The 26,026-nt window shown below is 54.0% G+C and overlaps 1 protein-coding gene across 2 annotated transcripts in view; it reads left to right on the plus strand.

Annotated features, from left to right (window-relative positions):
• Nucleotides 1–26,026, plus strand: part of ACOT7 (acyl-CoA thioesterase 7) — a 107,785-nt gene that overhangs the window by 68,347 nt on the left and 13,412 nt on the right. For both annotated transcript variants that reach the window (XM_027565058.1, XM_027565059.1), the window contains exons 6-7: nt 5,810–5,896; nt 17,249–17,365. In XM_027565058.1, coding sequence (XP_027420859.1) covers nt 5,810–5,896; nt 17,249–17,365 — 204 coding nt within the window. The remainder of the gene's footprint in view (nt 1–5,809; nt 5,897–17,248; nt 17,366–26,026) is intronic.

Here is a 26,026-nt window from a genome sequence, read left to right on the forward strand (position 1 = left end):
GGGCGCAGAAAACTGCCAGGCTCGGCTCCTCCCGGCTGCTTCCTCCAGTCTTCCTCCTAGTGCCTGGAGGGCTGCGGCTGTAACAAAACCTCCGTCCACAGTCCCGATAGGTAAGGGAGGCTGTCCCCCGAGTCCCTGATGGAACAGATTCAGGGCTGGGCCTCGGGGCCTTGGCCTGGTGTCGCACGTCACCCTCCTCTGCGCACACCTGACGGCATCTTCCTGCTGGAGCATGGGCTGTGTGTCCTGTCTCCGTCTTGGCCGGGCTCCCGGGGTGAGCATCTGTGTCCCATGCTGGATCCCAGAGCAGCACCTCATGGGCCCTGCGTGCGGCTGGTGTGGCTCCTGATCCGGCCCTTGCCTGCTGTCTGAGGACCGGCCCCAGGTCACCCCTTCCTCACTCGATGCTGCTGCTCCTGAGCCCTGGGCTCTGCCCCTCTCCCACTAATGAGTGCAGTGAGCTCCAGGGCCTGGGCTGGAGAGATTGAGGCTCTCGTGATGACTCCAGTGTGTCCAGGCTCTGGGCACGTGCCACAGGCGGTCAGTGACCTCAGTCCCAGGCTCTGCTTTCAGGAGGGTGGGTGAGCAGACAGGTCATGAGAGGCACAGAGGGACATGGGGGAGATGCGATGTCTAAAGAAAGACACAGACTTGGTGTTGGGGGAGTTCCTGGGAGAGAGGCTGGAGCAGGTTGAATGGCAACTCCCTCCCCCCAGAACACAGATCACACCAAGTCCCTGGGCCCTGTGACCGCACCCTGATTCGCGGAGGGGGGCCTCTGCAGATGGAATCAAGTTAAGGATCTTGAGGTGCCCCAAATCCAGTGACCAGTGTCCTTCTCAGAGACAGAAAGGGAGCAGCAGCGTCAGCCCGAAAGCAGCAAAGAGAGGGGCTGGGAAGAGGAGCTGGCTGGCCTCTGAGGGCTGAATCCACCCCTCCTGGGGCGATTGCTGGCCAGTGCTGGGACAGAAGTTGGGGCTGAAGGCAGTCTCGGGCTTTGAGGGCCATGGGGTTAATCCTGGCTTACTCCTTTGACTGACTGTCTGGGAAACTAAAATTACTCAGGGTTTTCAATCAGTTTAAACTCCTTCGCTCATGAGATTATTTTCTGTTTGCCATTCTCTGATTGTAAATCTGATACATAGTATTTTTTAGGATCTCATACTCTCCAGTGATATTACTGTAAGATGGCATTCTGAATCTCAAGCTTTTGTGATAGATTTTTATAAGCTCTTTAGTTTTTCCTTTTCTGGCCCTAATAAAAATGCATCTTTCTCAGCAATAGGGACTGACTTTTAACCACTTCTTAAAGAAGTCACATATCTCTGCAGGGTTTTTGAGCACTGCCATGTGCGCTTGGCACTGGGGTCTCCTAACACTTGTGCCCCTCCCTGTGGGAGGACCCCCGCCCCGCCTTGGGGAGGCAGGCTTGACCCTGGACTTGCCACCCCACCACGCGCAAGTCCCTCTGGATCTGCAGCTCTCCGTTACTTTTGCAGTCAGAATCAGATTTCATCTCTGTGGCTGTTGCCTAGCAACCCCTGCGAGGGCCAAGTTCATCTTTCAGGTGTCTTTTCAGAGAGTCTGGGAGTTTTTTAGAAGGCCAGTTTTTCTTACTGTGTTTTCTCCATCTGACAAGACAAAATACAGTTACCTTGAACTCTTCAGTTCATGACCGTTAGTTGTCCAGCCTTAACTGTGTAGGGACTGTCTAGTCCTGTAACCCACCGTCCATTCTGGGGGCTCTCGGGTTTATGACGGAATTAGCTCTGCCTCTTCCCTGGCCTTTGGGTTTGAAGCAGTATCACCTTGAAGTCTGATCCCACACTCCCCAGTGTGCCCATTGCTAGGGCAGCCGGGGTCTTTTTTTATTTGTTTGTTTTTTGGTTGTGCTGGGTCTTTGTTGCTGTGCATGGGCTTTCTCTAGCTGAGGTGAGCAGGGGCTACTCTTCCTTGCGGTGCTTGGGCTCCTCACTGCATGGCTTCTCTTGTGAAGCATGGACTCTAGGGTGCCTAGGCTCAGTAGTTGCCACGCGCAGGCTCAGTAGTTGTGGCTCTTGGGCTTAGTTGTTCCGTGGCATGTAGAATCTTCCTGGACCAGGGATCGAACCCATGTCCCCTGCATTGGCAGGTGGATTCTTATCCACCGAACCACCAGGGAAGTTCAACAGCTGGGGTCTTGATGAGTCAGACCATCCCCTCATTCTTGGGCTGGGCCTGGACCCTGCCTCCCTGAGGTCAGCCAGTACCTGACCACTCCTGCTGGCCAGTCCATTCTGAGCCACCCACAAGAGGGCTTGGTGCTTGCCCACTGGGGGCTGGCCCTGGATGGGAGAGCCTTCTTCCTGGGGTCTGGCCAGGCCCTGTCACCCCACCTCCCAGCACCACTTGTCCTGGGGAGGAGGAGGGAGCAGAATAAGGAACCTCTGGGCTTGGACCCCAGCTCTGCTCTGTGGGGACTTAGCCTGTCTGTGCCTCAGGTTCCTACTGTGGGCATGAAGGAGGGGGGCGGGGGGGTCTGTGCTGATCTCTGGCTGCCCTGGGGACCTCAATCAGTTTCCAGACATCATTCTGAAATTGCAGGTTCAAAGATGAGGCGCATTAGTCAAGGCCATGGTAGCTGCTTACACTCACTAGTGTGTAATGCTAGAGGTTTATTCCCTGTAAAGTCCTAATCCGGGGAATCTCCTCCAGGAGGTGGGGACCTTGGCCTCATAGCTCCACCTCTGTGTCAGGTAGCTCCTGGCGCCTTGGGAGGGGAAGGAGCAGGGAGGCTCTCTGTCAGGGGCTCGATGGGTTGGCCCTGGGTCGGGACACTTCTGCTCACTCTCCTGTGGGGGCTGGAAAGTGTGGTCCAGGCGGGAAGCAGGCGAGGAGACAGGCCTGCCTGGTTCTCCCTCCTGGCCCCGTGTGTGCACGCCACCCTCAAGGACAGCGACCACCATTGTGTCCAGCCCCACGTCTGTTTGTTAGGGCAGCACTGGTCACAATCACAGGTGACCCCTGTATGTCTGTGCCTCGCCCTCGAGCTTTGAAGACCCATCTCAGGTTTCTCTCTGGTTCCCCTAAGAGACAGGGTGTAAAGAACAGGGGAAGGGCCACTGAGGATGACCAGGGACAGGAGGTGACTGTGGACCCCCCTGGCACAGTCCCAGCCTCCAGAGCCCCCTGAATCCCCAGAGTTACAGCTCATGGCCCAGGGAAGGAGCGCTTGAGGGTGTGTGTGCATTTTTCTTTCCCATCAGAAGTTTGGTGTTTTCACTTGTTAAAAGCACATCAATGCGGGTTCCAAGAACACTGAATTAGTAGACACGGCTTAATTGATATTTTAAACATTACTATAGAAAACTGGGGGACATCTCTTTGACTCGGTGGTTATAGTTATTTCAAATGGCTTGTCATTTGAATAAGTAGATAGTTGACATGACAAAGATTTTTGTGTGCTATTTCCATTGTTAGAAATTTAAAAAAAAATCTTTTGTCATTGTCCACCCGCAGACCTCTTAACTGGTCAGAGCAGTTCCTGAGAGCGGGCCAAATTTGAGGCTTTTCATTTCCATTCATGCTGTAAAATAGCTGCTTTGATGTTTTTTATGAGCAGGACACAAAGCGGAGAAAGCACCACAGGGTACTACGTGGCTCTCGGTGCCTTTTTGTTCTTTGCAGAGAGAGGCCCAAGGGAGACAGTCCTTGAAGATCGGGTGTGTTGTGGGCTGCTAGTGCTGCCCTGGAGTGGTTCTCTGATGGCTGTGTTGGCAGAGGGACTTAGCTGGTATCCTCTGTGGTCCTCAGGCTGTGCCCCTCCACCCAGTCACCCCAGGCCACAGTAGGCGTGGCCATGGGTGCACCTGACCAGCAGGGGCCATGATCTCCTCCTGAGCAGAAAGAGGGTTTTGGGTGCTCTTCTCCACTTGGAATGAAGTTAGGAACGGGGCAGGGCAGCGTCTTGGGCACCTTCTCAGGGCCTCCCTTCTCATCCAGTATAGTGTGTCCAGCGATGTTTCCTTGAGACCCAGTGTGGTTCCCCAATGATCTGGACTGTTCTGGACGAGCCCGGGCCTGGGAGGCAGCTGGGAGAGGAAGCATCTCCTCCCGGGGGTCGTCTGCGCTGACCACAGTCCCCGGGGACGCTGGGGGCCCTTGAGCACTTTCCCTGAGCCATGGAGCTACGCATGCCATCTGTTGTCTGGTTTTAGATGGCGTCCTTGTGCCCCTGCTCCTGAGGGGTCCACATCCAGGTGGGTGGGCTGGAGGGTAGAGTCCTCAGAGCTGGCCTCTCGGCAGGGCATTCCCCACCAGCTCTGACACTGCGACAGGCTGTGGCTTCAGACACGTCCCTGGTGGAGGGTCCACCCGAGGCTGGTGCCAGGACCTCCCATGGCAGCTGGCTGCTGCCTCTGCTGGTCACACAGGGAGCCCGGAGAGCAGGCCAGTCGCCAGAACCCCCAGAGACAGAAGCTGACCGCGGATAACAATGAGAGCCCCGCGCCCTCCCCACCTCCCGAGCTGGAGCCGCTTCAAGGCCTCCGCCGCAGCCGAGGGCCCTCCCAGCCAAGAGCATGTCAACATGGTCGAGTCCCTCCCGCAGGGCTCTCTTGGAGCAGATGGCACTTCACATATGAGCTCGAAACTTGAGTCTAAATCTCTCTAAGCTGGGAGGCTTGAGAACAAATAGCAAATATCTTGAGTTTGGAAGTCAGTCCTCAAAACCCCGGCTCACAGGAACGCAGATCTTCCTGTTTCAACACCCCCACAGACAACCACACTTCCTGGGATCCCACGTGGAGGAGCACCACGCAGAGTCTCAGAGGCAAACTGTCGATGCTGGGTGACCCGACCTGGGTCCTGAGCACCGTTACTTCCTGCAAAGGCTTTTCTGTCTACATCCAAACATGGGAAGGACCTTTCTTCACCTGCAGGGTGTCTCAGACATTCAGGGGCCCAGCAGGCTGGCTTCCTCGGCAGCTCCTTCTTGCTGAGGCAGGAAGGGGCCACCCTCTCTGAGCACCAGCTGTCCGGGCAGGGAAGGCGGAAGCAGTCCCGGCAGGGGGTCTTCCCGGAAGCCCCTTTGTTGAATTACTCACACCTGTCAGAAGAGTCAGTGTTTTGAGGGATGGTGTCACTTTCTGGAGATGGGGCTTTATTGCATATTCTTTTTTTTTAAGTGCAGCCTCTTATTAGAGATTTTCAGCAGCAGCCATGGCACATGGGTGAGGGGTGGTGGCTTGGTGCTCTGGGAACATGCACGGGGAACGCAGGAGGAAAAGCCAGCACCCCTTCCGGTGCTGCGTCTCTTGGGCCGGGTCGGCACCGAGGGCCAGCTGGAGTCCAGAGTGGGGTCTGGGGTCCCACACCTGCGGTGTTTCTGTCTGGTTCAGAGTCTCTACCTATTGTTGTGTTTAATGAAGTTGCAGCTTTCGAGAAGCTGTGTAATAAATTGCTAAAATGTTTACAGAATGGGGCATGAAAGTCGGATTGGTGACTGTGTCCTAACAGATGGCCACACCCATCCTGGGGGCTTATAGCCCAGAGGTGGTCAGTGGCTGCCCATGGAGCAGGGCAGGGCTTCATTGGGGACACTGGTGTCCCCAAGGAAATGACATCACGACCCACTATCCAAGAGGCTAATTAATTCTCAAGCCTTACCCCCACGGACTGGAGCGTTTTGAGACCAGTGTTCCTTAGAGAAACCCCACCCAGGGTGGTGGCAATGACCATGTGAACATCAGGACAGTGTCGCACTGCGGGCCCCTTCAGCTGTGGAAACCGATCAGTCTTGTGACCTAATCTCTCTCCTTCATGATTCCAGAGCCGAACACGGTCAGCTACAGCCAGTCCAGCTTGATCCACCTGGTGGGGCCTTCCGACTGCACCCTGCACGGCTTCGTGCACGGAGGTGAGGACAAATGACCCTCGCTGTCCCTTCCCACTCACTGGTCCCTTGTTAGTCCCCCAGGAGGCCATGCTGCCATCTGACCCAGTTTAGGCTCTTGTGTTTAATGAAGTATGAATTTCAACTTTTAAGAAGTTGCATAATAAATTACCGAAATACTGTCAACGCGTGTTTTTCACACTGGTAAATCGAAGTCAAATGGGTAACTGTCCTAACGGAGGGTCACATGCAACCCTGGGAGCTTATGGCCATGAGACGTCTAATGGCTGCCTGTGGGTCAGAGCAGGGCCTTTGGGGGAACAGTGAGGCCAGCAGAGAGAGACAGTGTGACCCACCAAGAGAGAAGGGTCTTGCCTCTGGTGTTTGCATGTGTTTCTTCCGTTAATCAAACTCCACCTCGGACAGCACAGGCCTTGGACTCCCAGCTTGGGGCCCACGGGTGGCACAAGAGAGGACTCAGTTCCAGCCCCGCTGCTTTAACGGTGTGTGACTGTTTTCTCTGATTTGAGGAAAATGTAAATGGTACATCATAGTCCAGAGTCTAACGGAGATAATTCTCTCAGATGACATTAAAGTAAACTTAAAAAAAAAAAAGGTCAATGTAAAGAAAAAACGTAAGGGGAAAAGTTGGGAAGCAGAGTGGCAGTTAGCAGAAGTTGTGTGGGCGGTGGGAGTCTGGGCACTACTCCTTTTGGCATACAAGTAATCCCTCATCCCCCAGGCGTGATGGGCACTTGCACATGCTATTCATTTGCATTCTTCATTTCCAATCGCCTTGAATGCCAAGCTTTCCTTTCTTCTCCTCTGTGAAAACTCCTATTCATCCTTCAAAACCCCATTCCAGTAGTGCCACTCCATGCAGGACTGCATTGATACTTCTACCAGGGGATGCCTCCGGAGCAGGGCTTAGTCTTAACTCTTTGTGTAGGCTCTGGGGTTTCACATAGAGTCAGAGAGATGCTTTGCAGAAGCTTGTTCTGGAAAGAAGAGACACAGGTCAGGCTCGGGTTGGAAAGCTTGGGGTGATAGGCCCTGGGCCTGTCAGAATCAGGGAAGGGGCCCTGATTTGAGATGTGTTTTTCAAGTTTGTTTCTTTTTTTTTTAACTAATCCTCTTTTTGTGTATTTCTTTTCCCAATTTCATGATAATTTTCCTCTTTGAACTAAGCGCTGGCCACAGTGCCCTTAGATCTGATGAACTTGGTCCTACCTAAGGGAAGCTGTACTTCACAGCAAAGGGTACATTCTAGGCCGTGAATGTTGTGACAGTCAGGGTGTCTTTCTACTTAGAGAGCTGCCGTGGCCTCTGCAGCTTTGTTCTTCACTAGCCCCTGTATCCAACAGCCAGGCTTCTGGAACTGCTGAGAGCTGTCTCTGAGACGCGTTGTGTATAGTGTGCTCAGTCGCGTCCAGCTCTTTTGCAACTCCATGGACTGTAGCCTGCCAGGCTCCTCTGTCTATGGGATTCTCCAGGCAAGAATACTGGAGTGGGCACCCATTCTCTTCTCCTGGGGATCTTCCCAACCCAAGGATCAAACCCACATCTCTTTAATCTTCTGCACTGTAGGCAGATTCTTTACCACTGAACCATCAGGGAAGCCTTATAGAGCTCTGTTCTACCTGAAGTTTGCGAAACTCTGTGCTAGAATTTTTGCTTATTTTGTCCAGATTTTGGAAGTTTACTGAATATGGTATTTCTACCATCACTGTCTCCTTGGCAGTAAGTTTATAATCTTCAGTCCGATCTTTCCTCACATGATTGAGGTATTCAGGAAATGCAGGCAGCAAGGGAATTTTTGGAATCTTCTAGAAATGTATGGCATTTTGTTCTCATTTATGGAGCCTGTGTGGCTGCATTTAAAACAGTCATTTTTTAAAATACATGTTAAAGAAGTGTTTACAATGGCTTTATAATATTTAGTGCCTATTTTAGTAGGGATTTTGCGCTCACGATTTACAAATCATGCCTCATAATTTTACCAAACCTAGTCTTCTCTTCTGATGCCTCGTAACTCACTGGGAGTGAAGGAACAAAATAAACATCATGCAGAAAACACTGAGCACAGTGATCTTACTGTATTTTCCTATAGAGAGAATGCCGTCACCAAGGACGGCGTCTAAGTCATTTGAATGAAAGTCTTTCATAAACTATATGGAATTCGGTGGATGCCAATCACAGGAGAAAACAGTGAAGTGAGATGGCTGCTAATTTTGCTTTTTTTCAGGAATTCCATGCTGCGCATGTGTCTTAGAGAAACTCCTCTCCTGCCCTATTTTCTTTGGTTTGCACACATTGAGTAGTCTTCATCTTGAGGACTGGCTCCTACCCTGCCACTTAGAAAACACACACAGCACAGACCTGGGCAGCGCCGAGCTGGCATGAGATGTAGTGGGGAGGACTCCCATCAGCATGAGATGTAGTGGGGAGGGCTGGAGATCACCGATGGGACCCAGGACTTCCGTCGGCCCTGGCTGTAGGGACGGGGACTCTGATAACCAGTTGAGGGAATGAAAAGATGTGGGGAGTGAACTGGAGGGTGCAGAGGATACTTGTTTGCTGCGAGGGAAAGCAGCCTGACTGCTTCTCCTGGTGCTGACTTTCAGGGCCTCTGTGCAACAGCGGCGGCCAGACTTTGGGCTTCTGCCTTCTGAGTCCTCCCCTTGGAAGTTCTGGGATCTTGGTCCAGGAGAGGCTGTTCCCCCTCCGCCCTCCCATCCCCCATGGTTGGCTGAAAGGGGTGACCTGGCAGCTGTCCGTGGGGTGTTTAGGTTCTTGTAACACTCAAGACCTTTTATAAACTCACCCCAAACCCCCATCCTTGATAAAAACACTTGGGGTAGGAATTGATTTTACTTCCCCAACATGATAAAAGCCTTAATGGGAGATCTTATTCAGAGGGGAGCCTGGAGGATCTTCCCCTGAGGTCAGGAGTCAGTCCGGTTAACATTGTTTCAGAGATTTTAGGCACCACGGTAAAACAGGAAAGAAAGCAAAGTCACAAGAACTGGCAGAAAAGAAGCAATGCTTTCTGGTTTTGCAGATGGCACAGTAACATACCTGGAGAGCCCAGGAGATTCAGTGATAAAAATAACTCAAATAATTAAAAATGCAGGAAGGTAGCAGCGTACAAAATGAATAATAATAATAATTATAGAAAAGCTTGCCTGAAATAGAAAAACTGCTTTTCCTTGTTTTGGTCTGCAGATCTGTTTGTTTTCTGCGGCGTGCTTTGTGTCGATGGATTTTTAACTCCATCACGACACATGACTTTTTCACATTTGATGAAAAGTGGGGGTGGTTTTGTGCCTTTGTCTCCTATTCATCTTAAAGGTCTCACTCCTTCTCCCGTGTTGGTTCCTGAATGTCCTTTGCCATGATTTCTCTCCTGGGGACTTGCCTTGCCTGGCCCTTTGTTGACTGTTTTCCACATGGCTCTCCCAGCCCAAGAGGAGCGTTGCCACCACAACTGGCCTGACGTGAAAGGAAGCCAAGACCGCTGGGCTTTTCTAAGACCTGTCTGGCCGTGGGGGCAGATCAGAGAGGGAAGACCCCGGAGGGGGGGGCCCTCAGCCTGGGCCCTGCCGCCCTGTGGTTCTCGGCTCCATGCGCTCACCTCTGACTCCCTTCTCCTTGATGTGCCTATTGTTCTCCTACCTTGATGTCCAGCCTGCCTTCCCACCTGGCCCCATTCACCTGCCCAGGGCCACACCCATGTCTTCCTGGAGCGTCCTGAGCTCCTCCCCAGCAGGCGGACACACCCTTGCCGCTTCACCCACCACGACCTCCATGCCTCCTCTCTTTTTAATGCAGTTTATATTGGATATAGCCAATTAACAATGCTGTGACAGTCTCAGGTGAACAGCAGAGCAGCCCAGCCATACACATACCTGTGTCCGTCCTCCCCCAAACCTTCTCGTCCTGGCGGGACAGCTCCCTGCTTCCTGCCTCCCATGCTGACTGTGGTTTTCTCAGGCACTCGCCTCCTGGCACCCCATCTTCCTACCCTGCCTGGCCTCTCTCCCACAGTGCTTTTGGAGAAGGAACTGAGTGAACATCCTGAGTGAATGGAAGACATCTTTTGGAAAGACGATTTGAGTTGACAGTGCCAGGTGGCTGTGTCCTGAGCGATCAGCAGCTTTTCTCTGTTAGAATCATGGGCAGTAACTCCAGCATGTGGCTCCCACATCCTCAGAACTGCTGGGTTGGGCCCACTCGGAGGACAGGCTCCGCCCTGTGCTTCATTGCCCCTGTTGTGGCCGGCTCCTGCAGGGAACCTGCCCCCATCTGCCTGACCCAGCAGGTGCTGGCACTTCCTGCTCTGTGCCTTGGACCGTCTGCTCTCCATCCCTCTGGCCCAGTCCCTCTCTTGTCCTCCCTGGAGCCTCCTGCCAAAGCTGGTGGGCTGGTCTGGCCCTCACGGTTCATCTGGCTTCCCCTGCCCAAGGCCCAGGGTCGCCCTCCCCTGCTTCCTCCGCCACCGCCATGCTTGCAGTCCCTGTGCTGTCCCGCCTTCCTGCCTGTCTTCCTTTCCTGCTGGCTTCGGGGACCCAGGCCCCATCCCAGCCTAGGCCGGTGGCTCCAGCTGTACAGCCCCTAGCCCACCCCTGACTCCAGCTGCCACTTGAAGCCTGGGACGGTTGGCACAGAGTGTCAGACACGAGTCCTGGGTTCCTCCCGGCCTTACCCCTGTGGTGGCGGCCAGACCGTCCTTCTGGTTGTGAAGCCAGGATTCCTATGGCCTCTGTGACTCAGCTTGTCTCAAAAGCTCTCTGTCTCACCTGTCAGCCAGTCCTTTGGGCTCCAGCTTCAAACATCAGAGTCTGAGTTCTTGCTGTTTCCACTGTCACCTCCAGGTCTGCATGTTCCCTTGGAAATGGCCTCATAGCTGGTTCGAGTTCCCTGACCGGTCTACTCAGAGCCGAAGGCAGATTGAGCTGGGCCTGCTCAGGCCCCATTGACAGCTGTCTGGAGGCCTGTCTTTGTGTTCAGGTTTCTGGAATAAGAGAATAGGCCTTTCCTGTCCACCCTGTGTAAGAGCCCATACTGCAACCTGCCTGCTTGCCAAGCTCACTTTCCTGCCATGTAGACCCGCCACGCCAGCCCTAGGGAGGTGGGGTGCACAGCAGAGGGGGGCCCAGGTGAAGGAAGCCTGGGAGACGAGGCGTGGGGTCCGTGGGGGAGGCGCCTGCACAAACAGCATCTACTGAGTGTTTCTGGGTGGTTGTGAAAAGGCGTCCTGTGCGCCGGGGGGAGGACTGGGTTTCACTGAAGAGTACAGGACGCTCCTCTCAGTTCCGTGACCTCGTTTCATTGGAGCTCCTCCCTCGTGGTGGACAGGGCATCAGATCCATGGCCGGGGAGGAAGCAAGGAGGCGAGAAGGCGTGTTTTCTCTTTTTGAGGAACTTCTGGTCTCCTAGGGTCAAGAGATAAGGGGGCAAAGGCCGCTTTGGGCCCCCGATACTCCATCATGCGGCTGACGATTGCCTTGGTGACAGCCTCCTGCCTTCCAGTTCTCACTTTCTAAGAATCTCTGTTTCTGAAAACACCATCCTCTGCTGCTAAGGCTCCGTGTTCATCGGATGACAGGGTGGGAGCTGGGGTCTGGTCACAACCCTGACACTCCAGCTGCTGTGAACCAGCTTCTCCTGGGCTGGCTAGGAGGCTCCTGCTCGCTGGTCAGAGGATGCAGCGATGCCCACCCATGACAGCTTTCCTCCTGCCCACACCTGCCTGCAGGTTGCTCCCACACCTTGGACACAGGATGGCTCCAGTCCCCCCTCTTACCAAAATGCAGAGCATCTAGCTTGAGAAACCTGGTCAGCTGTATGGCCTGAGCATGTCCTCCTCTGCAAATGGACTTTTGGTTTTGGTCACCTGTTACCAGCTTTTGCTTTCTCTTTGGCCATGACCGTTGGGGGCATACCCCTGTCAATGTCCTTCCTGTTCCACATCAGGAATGTGAATTCTCCACTGTTGGTCCTCATCCTGAGAGCACAGCCCAGATACCCGAGAGGAAACTGACACCCATGGGAATGATTCTGGGTCTTGTGTGAACTTCAGCGAGGTGGCCATGTCCCTCCGGGAGGGGTCAGCGGAGAGGGGGGCTTGTGTATAACCACTGCCCCCGTTCCCTGCTCTCCGTGGCATTTGGAACAGGAATCTGCCTGCCCTGCTTCTCCTGTTGATTAGAACAGGGAAGGCATTGATTCTCAAGTAGCAGTGAGCGCTTGACTGACCTTCTCCAGCTCCCTGATATAGAATGTGAGCAGTGAGACCTGGCCTCGTGGCCAGGCAGCCCTTCTCCCTGGCCCCAGGTCTGCAATGCTCAGGGTAAGTGGGAGCCAGATGCCCCCTTTGACATTTTGTCCTTAGAAACGAGTCATCTTCACTACACTGTGCATTAACCCCCCAGTACAATCTTTATTAGCTACCTTCGTTAATACTCCTTTGTCCTTGGTGTCAGAGACCTGCAGGTACATTTGAAATTGGGAGTGGGGAGGGTGGGGCGGGGAGTGTGGGGAGGACTTCCCTGGTTGTCCAGTGGTTAGCACTCTGTGTTTCCACTGTCGGGGGTACCGCTTCAATCCCTGGTCGAGGAACTAAGATCCCGCAAACATTGCAGTGTGGCCGAAAAAATAAATTGATTAATTTAAAAAATAAATAAAAAATAAAGAAACCTGGCAGGGAGAAGCCAGACAGTCTCAGGAGGCTGTCGCTCAGCTGGCTCTTAAAATAACTCCCCTTATAATTTCCAAAGGGTGGGCTAGTTAAAATAAGATGAACTTACTATCGTTTTCTTAATATAGGAGGCCGGCACCCACACTCTGTCAGCCAGGATTAAATATAGAAATGGGGGCATTGCAAATCGCCACCCACAGAGCAAGCAGAGGCAGTGACACCAAGCTGAGAGCTGCTAATGGCTGCTTTGGGTTTGCAGCAGGCGCGACCCAGTCAGCCCGGCGGGTCCAGGAAAAGAAAATTAAGCCTCTATTTTTAAGCTAGTCAACGTGTTGTCAATACTTTTTTTAAAAAAAGAAAAAGGAAAAGGAAAAAACAACCTGTAAGCAGTTAAATGTTAGATTCAGAAATATCTCTGGTACCTGATGTTTATCTGTATGTTAGTGGCCAAGCAGGTCTTCTTTTTTTCCCCTCCCATAATTCCCAAAATGAATGCAGAACTGAAGGCCAGCCGCTCCTACGGTTTTGTTGTCATCTTTTAAATGACACATCTCGGGCAATTAGGACAACTCACAACAGGCTGTAACTTGCCAAGTCCTCCTCCCATCGTCAGCGGCACCTGTTGTACCTAACTGGGAAGCGGTTGGTGAAGTTTTTCAGTAGGAACTTAGAAAGAGGCAGTTTTGAGAAAACTCAGATGCTTGATATTTTTAATTGAAGTATTAAAAAAAGTAGAGGGGCGATGGTGGCTTCCCCTGACAGGACAGCGGTGGGAGGAAGGACAGCTACAAACCAGGTGACTGGGTTTCTGATTAATTAATTTGGCTGTGCTGCATCTTAGCTGCAAGATGTGCTTCCCTGCCCAGGGATCAAACCCGGGTCCCCTGCCTTGGGAGCTTGGAGTCTTATCCCTGGACCACCAGGGAAGTCCCTGTTTTTGTTTTTAAACAAAATTTACTTTTCTCAGTGGACGCATTGATTGTAATATATCTTGTCTGCAGTCATCAATAAGGGCGTTTTGTGGTGACAGTCCTTCTTTGCAAACGTCATAAAGGAGTGAAATTATGTGGGTTTTCTTGTCCTTTTCTGCAAGGACTGTTTTCTCTTAGCAGGGAGAACAAGAATATCTTAGACCAGACCCACGCAGCGACTCAGGGCTTACCCAGAAGAGGGAAGACGGCTCGTACTCAGTGTTTATTATTATACAGGCAGACCTCCTTTTACTGAGTTTCACTTGATTGCACTTCAAAGTTTTTTTAAACAAACTGAAGGCTCGTGGCAGCTCTGCGTGGAGCAAGCCTATTGGTGCTGTTTTTGCAGCAGCATCTGCTCCCTTCACGTCTCTGTGTCGCATTTTGGTAATTCTCCCGGTATTGCAGACTCGGTCATTATCATGTTTGTAACGGGGATCCATGATCGGTGATCTCCGACATTGCTGTCACAAAGAGATGATGACTCGTTGAAGGCCCTGACTGATCTTTTAGCAGTAGATTCTTCTCAGTTAACATGTGCACGTTGCTTTTTTAGACATAATACTATTGCTCACTCAATATTGACTGCAGTGCAGTAGAAACATAGCTTTTATATGCACTGGGGAACCAAAACATTTGTTTGACCCAGCTGTTTCTAAATTCCCTGTATTGCAGGGGTCTGGAACCGAGCTCGCAGAATCCCCGAGGTACCTGTAATCTCAGTTTTATGAGATCAGTCCCTTTCTCTCTGAGTAGCCCCCAGAGTCCGCTTTGCACACAGGACCCCAGAGGGCCCAGTTATGCTTCACGCTTCTCCATCGCATTTATGAGAACAGACTCGGGGCTGTGGGAGCCATGGGCACAGGTTTCTGCTTCCAGCTCTGACCTTGCACTTCCCACACACACACTGCGGGGGCTGGGAGTCCTGCCTGTGTAAGGCCAAACACTGAGCTCTGCGCACATCTGAGGTCTTCCCCAAAAGTTTTTCTGTGTCCTGAATGCTAAAATCTACCTGCTGTCACTTCTCAATGACCCCACCATGGTTCCGGGAGGCAGAGGTAATGGAGGTGGATGGGGATGGTCCAGGTGGGGGCCATGTGGAGCAGACCTCCCGTCCCTCGGGGCTGGGGTTCCTCCTCTTCCTGGTTACCAGCTGCCTGTGTATCACTGTCCCAGAACCCGGGATAAACCCCAAATTGGGGCATCATCTGACAATGGACATGCATGGTGAGGTCATGCCTGCTCCTGATGTGGGCACCAGGAGGCCGTGGGCTCAGTCCAGGGTTGGTGCTATAAACACCATTGTTTCTTGTCAGGGCTGTGGGCAGTCCCAGTTCTCTCCCAGGTCTCCTAAGTCAGGTTTGTGTGCCAGCTGCTGGGGTGGGCAGGGGGCTTGTGAGACAGTACGCTAGTTTTGAGTGTGGAGTTTATTATCAGACACGCCCCTGAGCAGCTCGCCTGGCTCTGTGGATAAGATGCATACACTCTCCCCAGCCTCACCTGGGCTGACTATGGTTGTTACACAGGTATGGGCCCGAGGACTCGCTGTCAGAGCTGGCTCTGTGGGTCAGTCAGAGTTCCTTTGGTCCTTGATCACTCAGTTGGCAGTCCTTTCTGAGTGCTGCATGCCAGGTTTGGAATTGGTCAGGACATGGGGACCACAAGGCGTGTCCCCACCCTGTGCAGCTTCCAGGTCACATGGTGCCGTGGTCTGGGCTGGTGGGGGTTCTGGCATCAGGAGCTCAGCCAGCTGCTCATGTTCCCCCTCTCCCACTCAGCTCGTGTGCCCTGGGCTTGGGGCCCGTCCTGGCCACACTCACTAGATCCTGTAGTATTTTTAGTAACAGTGAAATCTCTTGTGGAACCTCTACCCACATTTTGGATAAATGGGGTCAAACGCTGGTTGAAGGAGCTGATTGTTACTTGTGCCATATAGCCTGCTCTTAACAGCTTCTGCTTTTTAGTATGAACAAGTAAGGGATTAATTTTAGGTACTTTGTATGTTCTAAGCATTAATTCCAACATAAATTCTTTTTGTCCAACCTCCAAGTCTCCCCTCCCTTGGTGATACCACCAGGTAACCTGGGAACTCTGGGTGCAGGACCCCTTACCTTGCACACACTAATGTCACCCCCACCTCTCATCATGACCTTGAACTCTCTTTTCCGCAGTCTTGTCTTAGTCACAGGGAAAAAGCATATTGTTGTTGTTCATTCTCTAAGTCATGTCTGACTCTGCGACCCCATGGACTGCAGCACTTCAGGCTTCCCTGTTCTTCACCGTCTCCCGGAGCCTGCTCAAACTCATGTCCATTGAGTTGGTGATGCCATCCAACCATCTCATTCTCTGTCGCCCCCTTCTCCTCCTGCCTTCAATCTTTCCCGGCATCAGGGTCTTTTCCAATAAGTCAGCTCTTCACATCAGGTGGACAAAGTATTGGAGCTTCAGCTTCAGCATCAGCCCTTCCAATGAATATTCAGGGTTGATCTCCTTTAGGATTGCCTGGTGTGATCTCCCTTGTTTTCTTACATAACAGCTTTATTGAGATGTAATTCATGTATCATACAGCTTACCTGTTACAGGCCATTGATTTTTCTGTAGTGTATTCACAGCGTCACACAGCCATCACCACAGGCAATCGTAGAATACTTGTATCACTCCAAGGAGAGACCTCCTACCCACATGAGGAGCCAGTCCGCACTTCTCCTGAATTCCCTGTGCCCAGACAACCTTTAATCTGCTTTCTGTTCCTATGGACTTTCATATTCTGGATATTTCATATCAATGGAATCCTCTAATACGTGGTCTTTTGTATTTGACTTCTTCTACTCAGCATGATGTTAAGTTTCATCCATGTTGTAGCCTGTCATCAGCACTTGGTTTCTTTTTATCACTAAGTAATATTCCATCGTGGGGCTTCCCACGTGGCACAGTGGTAAAGAATCCACCTGCCAGTGCAGAAGACTTGAGTTCCATCTCTGGTCTGGGAAGAGCCACCAGAGAAGGAAATGGCAACCCGCTCCAGTATTCTTGCTTGTGAAATCCCATGGATATGAACCTGTTGTTCATGGTGTCACAAAAGAGCTGGACCCGACTTAGCAACTAAACAACCACAATATTCTGCTGTGCAGATACACCACGTTTTCTTTGTCCTTTTAGCTGTTGACACACACCTGTGTTTCTCTGCCCTGGTGTACTGAGTAAGGAAGGCCGTCATGAGATATGCGTACGAGCTTTTGTGTGGATGGATGTTTTTCTTTCTCTTGGGTGCACACCTAAGAGTGCAATTGCTAGGTCATGTGCCAGCTCTGTGTCCAGCCTTTTGAGAACCTCCCAGCTGTTTCCAAAACAGCTGCATGATTTCCATCCCCACCAGCCGTGTAGAGGGTTATGATTCTCCACCTTCCCTCCAGCTCTGTCTTCTGGCTTTCTTATGGCGGCCACTCCAGAGGAGGGCATGATGAAGCTTTCCTGGCAGGATAGGACACCTGTAGAGATTGGAGCAGGGTCATCACTTTGTCAGTGGCCTAGACCCTCAGCCGAGGTCGTCTCCCAAAGCTCCCAGGAAGCCCGGTTTTCAGCCTGAGCCTGTCGGCTTCAGCCCTACTGGTGGAAGCAGGGGCATCATTTCCCGTGACTTGTCTCCAGGATGGGCAGTGGGCTCCTCTCCCTCACATCTAACTTGCTGCCCGCCGTCCTCTGCAGGGGTCACCATGAAGCTCATGGACGAGGTGGCTGGGATCGTGGCCGCACGTCACTGCAAGACCAACATAGTCACGGCCTCCGTGGACGCCATTAACTTCCACGACAAGATCCGAAAAGGTAACAGAACTCCACCAACAGAGAGGGGCTGCCTTGGCTACTTGGGTCTGTGTACAGTTTGCTTTTGGTTCACCCTTGCTCCCCTAGGCCCTGGTCTCTGCCCATTTGCCAGAGAAACAGAAGCCAGAGGCCTTTATCCCGCTGTGATGTTGTTCCGTCTCTAAGTGGTGTCTGACTCTTTACGACCCCATGGACTACAGCACGCCAGGCTTCCCTGTCCTTCACTGTCTCCTGGAGTTTGCTCAAATTCATGTCCAATGAGTTGGTGATGCTATCTAACCATCTCATTAAGGGGCGTCCTTGGTGGCTCAGACAGTAAAGAATCTGCCTGCAATGCAGGAGATGCCAGTTCGATCCCTGGTTTGGGAAGGTTCCCCTGGAGAAGGACATGGCAACCCACGCCAGTATTCTTAGCTGAAGAACTTCACAGACAGAGGATCCAGGCGGGCTCTAATCCATGGGATTGCAGAGTCGAACAAGACTTAGCGACTAACAGTTGTCACTCTTTCCTGCTAAAGAGTGGCATAAACTTACCCTCTTGAGGGGCCCGGGACACACAGCCTTGTGAAGGCCCCACATGCACAGTTGCTGCTGCCGCACAGTGGTGGCGTAACCTCTTGGGGAGGGGAGATGGATCTCCTGTGTCGTCAGCAGTGGGCAGGTCAGAGCAGTAAGCCCCCAGCCCTCAGCCCATCTGCACCACCCAGCACAGAGCTGGTGGCTTTCCCAGCAGAGATCAGTCCCAGCCCCACCCGGAAATGGTTCCATGCTCGTCTGAAGACATACAATAACTGTCCCCTCAGTCCATTGTGTCTTCTGAGATGAGGCTGTGCGCCCCTGGAGAACAGCCCTTCCTTCACTCTGGGGTCGGGGGTCCAGGCGGTGAGAGGGACAGAGAGAAGGTGGGGCTGACAGAGAGAAGGCGGGGGCTGACTCCTTGCTCCCGGCCTCGGGCAGCAGTGCCAGGGGTCCAGGCCTCCGAGGCCGCCTCCAGCTGGGGTCCAGCCCAGCCGCACGCGCACGCCTGCAGACATGCTTGGCAAATAAGTGCTGCCTGCTAGGGACAGAGCAGCCTGAAGCGGAGCTGTAGGCGCCTCCCCTCCCGGCCTGGTCGAGAGCGCATCATCTGACCCACGCTGGCCTGGGGTGGGTGCTTTAAGGGAGGGAAGGGGTGGTCTGTGGCTAACCGCTTTCAGAACCCCTTCCCAACTAGTAGGTGTTTGCCTCAGATGCAGACCACAGTCCTTTTAGAATTTGCCCAAAATGAGTGGGTCTTGTCCGTCTTGGCAGGTCCTCCCAGGGCCTTGGTGCTGTATATGGGGTGCTATGGACGTTCAGGAAAGGAAGGATCCTCTCCAGCCATGAGTCCTGGCCCCTCCTTTTCTGAAACTGACTGTTCCCTGGGTAAATCACTGTGATCACAGCATCCTTGTTAAACACGATGTCAGAACCCACAGTGGACACCATGCTTGTTCAGTGCATCCCCAGTGCCCTCTGAGAACCGCCAGCTGAGAAGCAAAGCAGTGTCCTCCAGAGGCGGCCAGTTCCCCCAGGTCAGCCCATCAGCTGACTTGCTTCAGGTCAGTGGTGCTTCACTGCTGAGGGGAAGGCCCCAGAGGGTGAAGTCTGCCTCTGTTAGAAACAGGGAGTCCACCCCTCCTCACCCCTGACTCTTCACACTTCATCCCTCTTGTGACCAGAATCACCTTTCAACAGGGAGGTCGGGGAGGTCAAGGAGATGCTCATTGGGCAAGGAGATGCTCAGTTGGTTCGTTTTGAGGGAACACTGTGAACCCTGGCCAGAGGAGAGCACTTTTGCTGGGGACGCATTGAAACCTGGGAGATGTCAGGGCAATGTGGGTGCAGAAAAGTTAGTCTTATTCCAAAACACAGAGAAAAGGGGACTTCCCTGGTGGTCCAGTGGTTGAGACTGCACTTCCACTGCAGGGGGCACAGGTTTACTCCCTCCTTGGGGAACTGAGATCCCACATTCCTCAGGGCATGGCCAAAAACCCCCCCAAAACACAGTGAAAGGGGTCTTCATTTTCACAAGCCGTGCTTTTCTGGTGGAACATTCCACTGTGGATGAGGTGAGAGTGAGGGCTGGGCTGTGGGCTGCCCCCCACGACGTTGAGCCCTCTGCACCCCACACCCCCACAAATCCCTCACAGCATCAGAGCCTTGGCCTTGAGCCTGTGCAGCCCGCGGCCCTGGAGCTGGGCCTCCTGGCCTGGGGAGCCCCAGGGAGCAGAGAGAATGTTTTCTTTTCACGGATCACATTTTGCTTTGTGTATAAAGGAATGTGGGCCAAGCTGAAGTCACAGTTATGGAGTCTGGCCCGTTTCAGTGCAGTGTCCCCGGGGCCATTAGACAGTGTCACACCTTATTTGTTGTTTTTCCCGAGGAGTGTCCCCGTGTGAAGCTGTCGACTTCTTCACTCCCCCCTCGCCGTGGCTCGAGGAGGAGGAGCCTGGCCGCTTCAGACAGTTGTCACGTGTCATGTTCGACATGGAGGAGCAGAGGCCCCAGGGGAACTGCCGCTCCCCTGCCACTCGTCCTCTCTCACTGTCTGCTCCTTTCTGGGGATGTGTAGGGCGAGGCCGGCTGTGCCTGGATGACCCTGTGGGCTCAGGGTTCCTGGCGCCGGGCATCAGAAGAGTGTCAGACACTTGGTGAAGGGGTGGTGTTGACATTCCCCATGGTTCCGCTTCGATTTTCTGATGCAAATCTGCTGAGATGGCTGTGAGCCCGTGGGGCTCTCAGGGCGCAGACCGTGAGCTGCTGCCGGCCCTTGGTCTTGGCCGAGAGGGCGGGAGCCGATGCCACCGTGGCGGGGAGAGCTGCATGGCTGTGTCCAGTTCTGCTGGCAGGAATGCAGGGCAGCAAGAGGGCATGTGAGTGTTCCTGGGAGGCACAGCAGTGACCACAGCCTGGGGACTCCAGGTGTCAGCGATGTGTCCCCTCCCCGTTATGGAGGCCAGGTGTGCCTTTGGGGGCCATTATTCTGATGACCATAGGTGGGGTCTTAGCAGAGGGGGTGTGACTTTCTCTGACTCCCCTGTTTCAGCATATTTCATTAGAACAACAGCTGGAATGGAGAGGAGCCAGGCCTTTGGGTTGACCAGCTTCTCAGATCTCAGGCAGGAACTGCTCTGCTCTGTCTTTGTCCAGCCTCCAGGGAGGCTGCTTCCTCAGAGGACGGACATTGGTGTGCTGTCAGCAAAACCCAGCCCGGCCTGTGGCTCAGTGGTCAGTTGGGGGGGCGGACGGGTGTCTGTCAGGAAGCCATATGTGCAGCTTTGTGGCATGAAAACATCGCCCAGAAGGTCAGAGGGCGACTTTGAATTTCAGCCCCAGTGGGTGTGTACTGAGAGGGGGCTCGGTGGCACCCACACTTCTGACACAGTGGGGACAGTGCTGTCTCATAGGATTGTGGCAGGTTTGCTGTTACCAACCAGATTCCTGGAGCACACCATCACTGCCGCCTGGACCATGGAGGGCCCACCCTTATACCCTCTTCAACACCCCCACCAGCCCACATTCACGGTCTTTAACACCGGTGACCTGTCCTCCTGGTGACCCCACCAGGTTCAGCTCAGCCCCTCCACTGGCGGGCCCTGAAAGTCCTCCAGGGTTTGTCCCCCTTGCCATGGGGTTGGCGGGTTCGGGGGTCTTAGTGGTTGTGCAGAGAATCAAACTCGAGCCAGGCCGTTGAGATGGAGGAGGAACACTTTGTCCACGAGTTGGGACTTGGGGGGAGTCCAGTGTCATACCTGAGACCCCTCAGAAAGTGGTACCGAGGTGAGGTCAGTGCTGGGGGAGGGCACAGGGGACCCCATCCACCCGCCTGATAACAGGGCTGCTGGCGTTAGTCAGGGCAAGCTGGTGAAGCCCAAAGACCTGAGCTTCCTTTCACTTGATCCATTTCTGACTGTCTTTTTTTTTTGTTGAGATGCTAAAATGCTAAGAAAAGTGAAAAGGGGAAAATAGTTGCCTTTGCTCTAGTGGTTTTGGAGGCCTTGGGTAGGAAAACCTACAGGTGACCTACCCTTGTCTTGTGGAGAAGTGATCCCTCCAGACTATCAGGGTGGGACGCGAAGTCTCTAGAAGATGCTTGTTGTAAGCACGCTTGCTGCCCCAGCTTCTTGGAGCTTAGATGCTGAGCTCTTCTCAGAGTTTGCAGTGCTTGGCAGTGTAGCCTTAGGAAGAGCGATATTTTAGTGTTTCGCTTTCTTTTCCAAATCCCTGTCTGAAACCTGCCCTGGAAGAAACACCGTGTGCAGGGGGAGCTGGCGGCCCTCTTGGGGGGCCACTCGAGGCAGCCCCACCGTGATTTAGAAAAGGATTGGCTGTGGCCTACGGCTCGGCTCGCTGCAGGCGCCCCTTCTGTTTAACTCTGGTGCCTGTTGCTCACTTTTGAGTGCCAGGCATGGTGCTGAATGCTTTACACAATTACCCCTCACTTAGGGGGATACGATTGTCCTCCCCGATGAGACTGGAGCCCTGTTATCCCCAGTTTTCTGATCTGGAAACTGCTGGTCAAGGGATTAAGGAAACTGACTGTGGCTGAAGGGCGGGTCCATGGTGGAACCTGGCGGGGACAGTGAGTTCCAAGGTCGGAGCTCTCGAACCCATGCCTGGTGCCCTCCCACCACCCTCCGGGCCTGAACAGCATCCACTGCCAGGGCCCAGGGGCATCAGCCTTGGTGACGATGCTGATCAGGTGCAGCACCAGCCACCGTAGATGCTCACGCTGGACTGCCAGAGTGATGGTTCCCCCCTCACGTGTATGTGAGACTCCAGACTGAAACAGGACTGAGGGTTCTGCAGCCATTGGCGTCTGGCCCCAAGGAAGGCCCGGCTCTGTCTGTGTCCCCTCATAGTCTTGGCCCAGGGACCCCTTTTCCTGCTGAATTCGGACAGTTAGAGGCAGACAGTTCAGTCTCTGCTCCCAGCAGCTCTGTGATCTGCTTACATCAGGTTTACCCGCACGAGCCCCCCAGCACCGTCCCCACAACGGTCAGTAGCCACATGCGCCGTGATTCAATGTCGGTAATGAAAGTGTCAGTAATGAAAGTGCTACTCCCTGGCCAGCAGGCCTGCGATCCTCCCAGAGGCTCCAGGAGAGAATCTGCTTCTTCCTTTTCCGGCTTCTAGAGGCTCCTGTACTCTCTGGCTTTTGGCCTGTTGTCCACCCTTATAGCCACAGCCCAGGATCTCCCTGACCCTGCGTCTGTGGTCACGGCTCCCTTGTCCTCTCACGAGGACTGCTGTGATGACCTTGGGCCCACCTGGGTGATGCAGGCTGAGCACCCACCTCAAGATCTGTAAACTCATCCCACCTGTGAGGTCCCTTTGTGTTAAATTCCAGCTGACACAGAGAGGCCAGTAAGGCTCTAGCCCACTTCTGAGCTCTGCCTTTTCCCCAACCCTGGTCTCACCCTGTGAGCCCTGGGGACGGCAGAAACCCCAGGAGAGTAAGGGGCTTCTCAATCCTTGTGGGATAGGAAGTGCTCCCCCTCTGTGGCCAGCCTCCCAGCAGTGGGCATGGGCCCCTCTGAGGTTCGGAGATTAGGGATGATGGGTGGAGGCAGTGAGCTTCCTGGCTCATCACAGAGTGTTTGCACTAGAACTAGGGTCCCTGAGAGCACAGCTGAGTCCCCACCTCTCAGACAGGCTCCTATGCCAGGGACGCCCCTGTGGGTCCAGCCTTGAATGGAGTCACTCCTCAGCCTCAGATCCAGTCCCATGTCCTGGGACCCAGGTGGAAGGGCAGGGGTTCATCCGTGTCTTCACTGCTGAAGAGCTGGAGGTCCCTGCCCGGTGCACACGCCCGTTTGATTCATTGCGACAGTGTCAGAAGCAGCTTCTTGCCTGATGCAAATGTGCCTGCTGCAGAAAGAGAGGAAGGAAGCGATTTGTTTTAAATGTCACTTATTATTACCTTGTTGGAAGGACTCTTCTCATGCCCTCGAGACACCGCAGGGCATTCCGCGGGCACTCTCTCCTCTGGGGTTTCAGACACCTCCCCCACCCTTAGGGCTGTGCGAGAAGGACACTCAGACCCCAAGACATGACAGTCCTGGGCTTCTGTCCACTCGCTCACTGTGCAGGAGTGACCTCTCAGAGAGACGGCCGTTTGCAGACGAGGAAATCAAGGCACAGCAGGCTCCAGGCTTGCCCCCGCCCAAGTTCAAACCTAGGGCTGTGGGACTCCCAGCACCCGTGGGCCCCAGGGCTCTTCCCCAGGGCACCGTAGCCTGGGGAATTGGCAGGGAATTGGCAATCCCCGGGTGGCTCCGGGCCTGGAAAGCCTGCCCCTCGTGGGGATGGTCTGGCTGTGTCAGGGCTAATCTATCCCTGCTTCTGTGACTCAGAGGAGAACTGGGTGGTCCCTCCTGGCCTCGCTTTCTGGGATCCCACCCCATCCAAGGTGGCACATGGTACCCAGCGCCCGCGGGAGATACTGTTTTTCCACCTGAGCGTGTTTCACCAATCTTAAACATGCTGCCGTCCAGGTGGGTTTGGGTGTGTGATCTAGTGGGACAGTCCCCGCCCTTTGGACCACTCTGCCAGGGCCACATGCGTCTCACTGCCCACCGTGGGGCACCCTTGAGCACGTGGCAGGTCACACCTGCCCTTGCAGTTTCTGAGACAAAGTGAACAGGAGCCCAGCTGGACTCAGACTGGGGTCGTGCCCTACCCAAACAGGCCCCCACTGTCCGAGGCTGAGGTTGAGACTGGCTCAGCGCCCCCGGAGGTAGTGGCCCTGCCCCTGGCCCCAGGGAGGAGGGAGGGAGCTTGGCCTTGCCGGGCTGCTCGGGCAGAGGCGGCCACCGTGGTAGCTGAGGTGAAGCGTCTGCAGGAGGGGCCCCATCTGGTTGGAGTCTGCCGTGGCCACTGTCCACACAGGGCCACATGTTGGTTCAGGGGTGAGGGGCGCCCACTCTCATGGAGCCCCCAGGCTGTGAGGGAGCTGAGCAGACCTGCAGGTGCCTGGACCTGGAAGCCTGGAAGGAGGAGAGCTCTGTTCCAGAAAGAGGTGCCCGTGTAGAGGGTGGATGAGGTGGGGCAGCGTGGGGGGTGGTCTGTGGAGTGGGTGTGTCTGTTTCTACAAAGCTGGGCCCATCGCTGTGACCCCCACCTCTGTGGACTGACCGCTCCATGCTTTCAGGTTCTGGGGGGAACCAGCGACATGGCAGCGGCTGGTGGGAGCCTTCCTGGCTCCTGGGAGCTGACAAGCCATGGATGTGGCCAGAGCAACCCTGGGGTGTGACTGACCCCATCCCCAGTGATGACCGCAGACCTCAGGGTTGTGTGGGGTGTACTTTCCCAGCCAAGGGTCAGGGAATGGTGGCCCTTGGCTGCACTGGAGTCTCTTCTTGTCCATTTCAAATCCAGTCGCTGCCCCTCAATTACCGAGTCTGGCTTCCTGTTTTTAAGCACCTCCATGTGGGGCAGCCAGGGGTGAGTGAAGCCTGGGGCTTGTGAGGCAGGAGTGTTGCCGTCTCCGAGAGGTGGAGGCTGGTGCTGGGGCTGTACTGAAGCTTTCCCGACTTCTAGGAGGCAGTTTTTGTGTCTCCTACCATGAGTGGCTCTCAGGACCATGTCCCCTTGGGTCTCACGTACATCATCAGCCTGCTTCGTTTCCTGAAGTCAGTTTTGATGAGAAATTTCTTCACATTTCTACCCAAAATGATCAGCCGTGTGGTTGGTGGGGGGCTTACACAGGAGATAAGGCATGGGTGTGTTTTCACTTGTTCTTTGAACAAATGGTTGTTAAAAGGCCCTGCATTCATTGCCCCTGCATCCCTGCCCCTTGGCTGGGAGCTCTGGTGAGTTTCCTCTTGAGGAAGGGGCTTGATCCTGCTTCTCAGCAGGTAGCCCCCCAAGCCCTCTGTCTGGTCGTGGGTGAGAGGGTGCTGGCCGGCACTGTGGTAGGCTGATGGGGATGGGTAGGGATGCCAGGAGATCCTCAGGGATGCCCACCTCCCCTTCCTACTCCCCTAGAGATGGCCCATGGGGGCCACGTGGGGGCTGTTCCCAGGGTGGGCCTAGGCACTTTGCCCGTTGCTGACTCGTTGGCCTTCCTTTCCCCCAGAAGTGGCCATGTGTGACACGGAGCGCTCCCTGTGAATATGGGGTGAGTGTGGCACAGAGCATCTGTACTTTATAACACGAATAACTGCTCCCGCTTCTGATTGCCCACACGCTGACCCCTAACCATCACCCGCTGCCCCGACTCATCTGTCCTCCTGGTCTCTAAACACGTCTTGTGGGGCTGTCTCTGTGGAGCTGGGACGTTGGGGTTCTCGGGTATTAGAAGGTCACTGCAGCCAGCTCTGGTCTAACCTAGACAGGAATTTCCTTGAGCCTGGCCCAGAAGCAGGCTGATTTGGGGTGGTGGTCCTGGGCACGTGTCAGAGGAAAACCCTAAGCATCAGTGCTGCCTTGGGGTACAAAGCACTGTCAGTGGTGGTAACGAGTGCACTACATGCCTGCCACCACCAGGCGGGAGCCTCAGCACCTGGCTTGTTTCATGCCAGCCCGTAGTTACCGCGAGGGGCAGCTAGAGTCTGTTTATAGGAGAAAAACTGGGCTCCATGAGATTAAGTCAAAGGAAGGGAAGACCAAGGTCAGAGGTTGCAGGGAGCCTGTGAC

This window comes from Bos indicus x Bos taurus, chromosome 16, assembly GCF_003369695.1.
Source record: "Bos indicus x Bos taurus breed Angus x Brahman F1 hybrid chromosome 16, Bos_hybrid_MaternalHap_v2.0, whole genome shotgun sequence".
Taxonomy (NCBI): domain Eukaryota; kingdom Metazoa; phylum Chordata; class Mammalia; order Artiodactyla; family Bovidae; genus Bos; species Bos indicus x Bos taurus.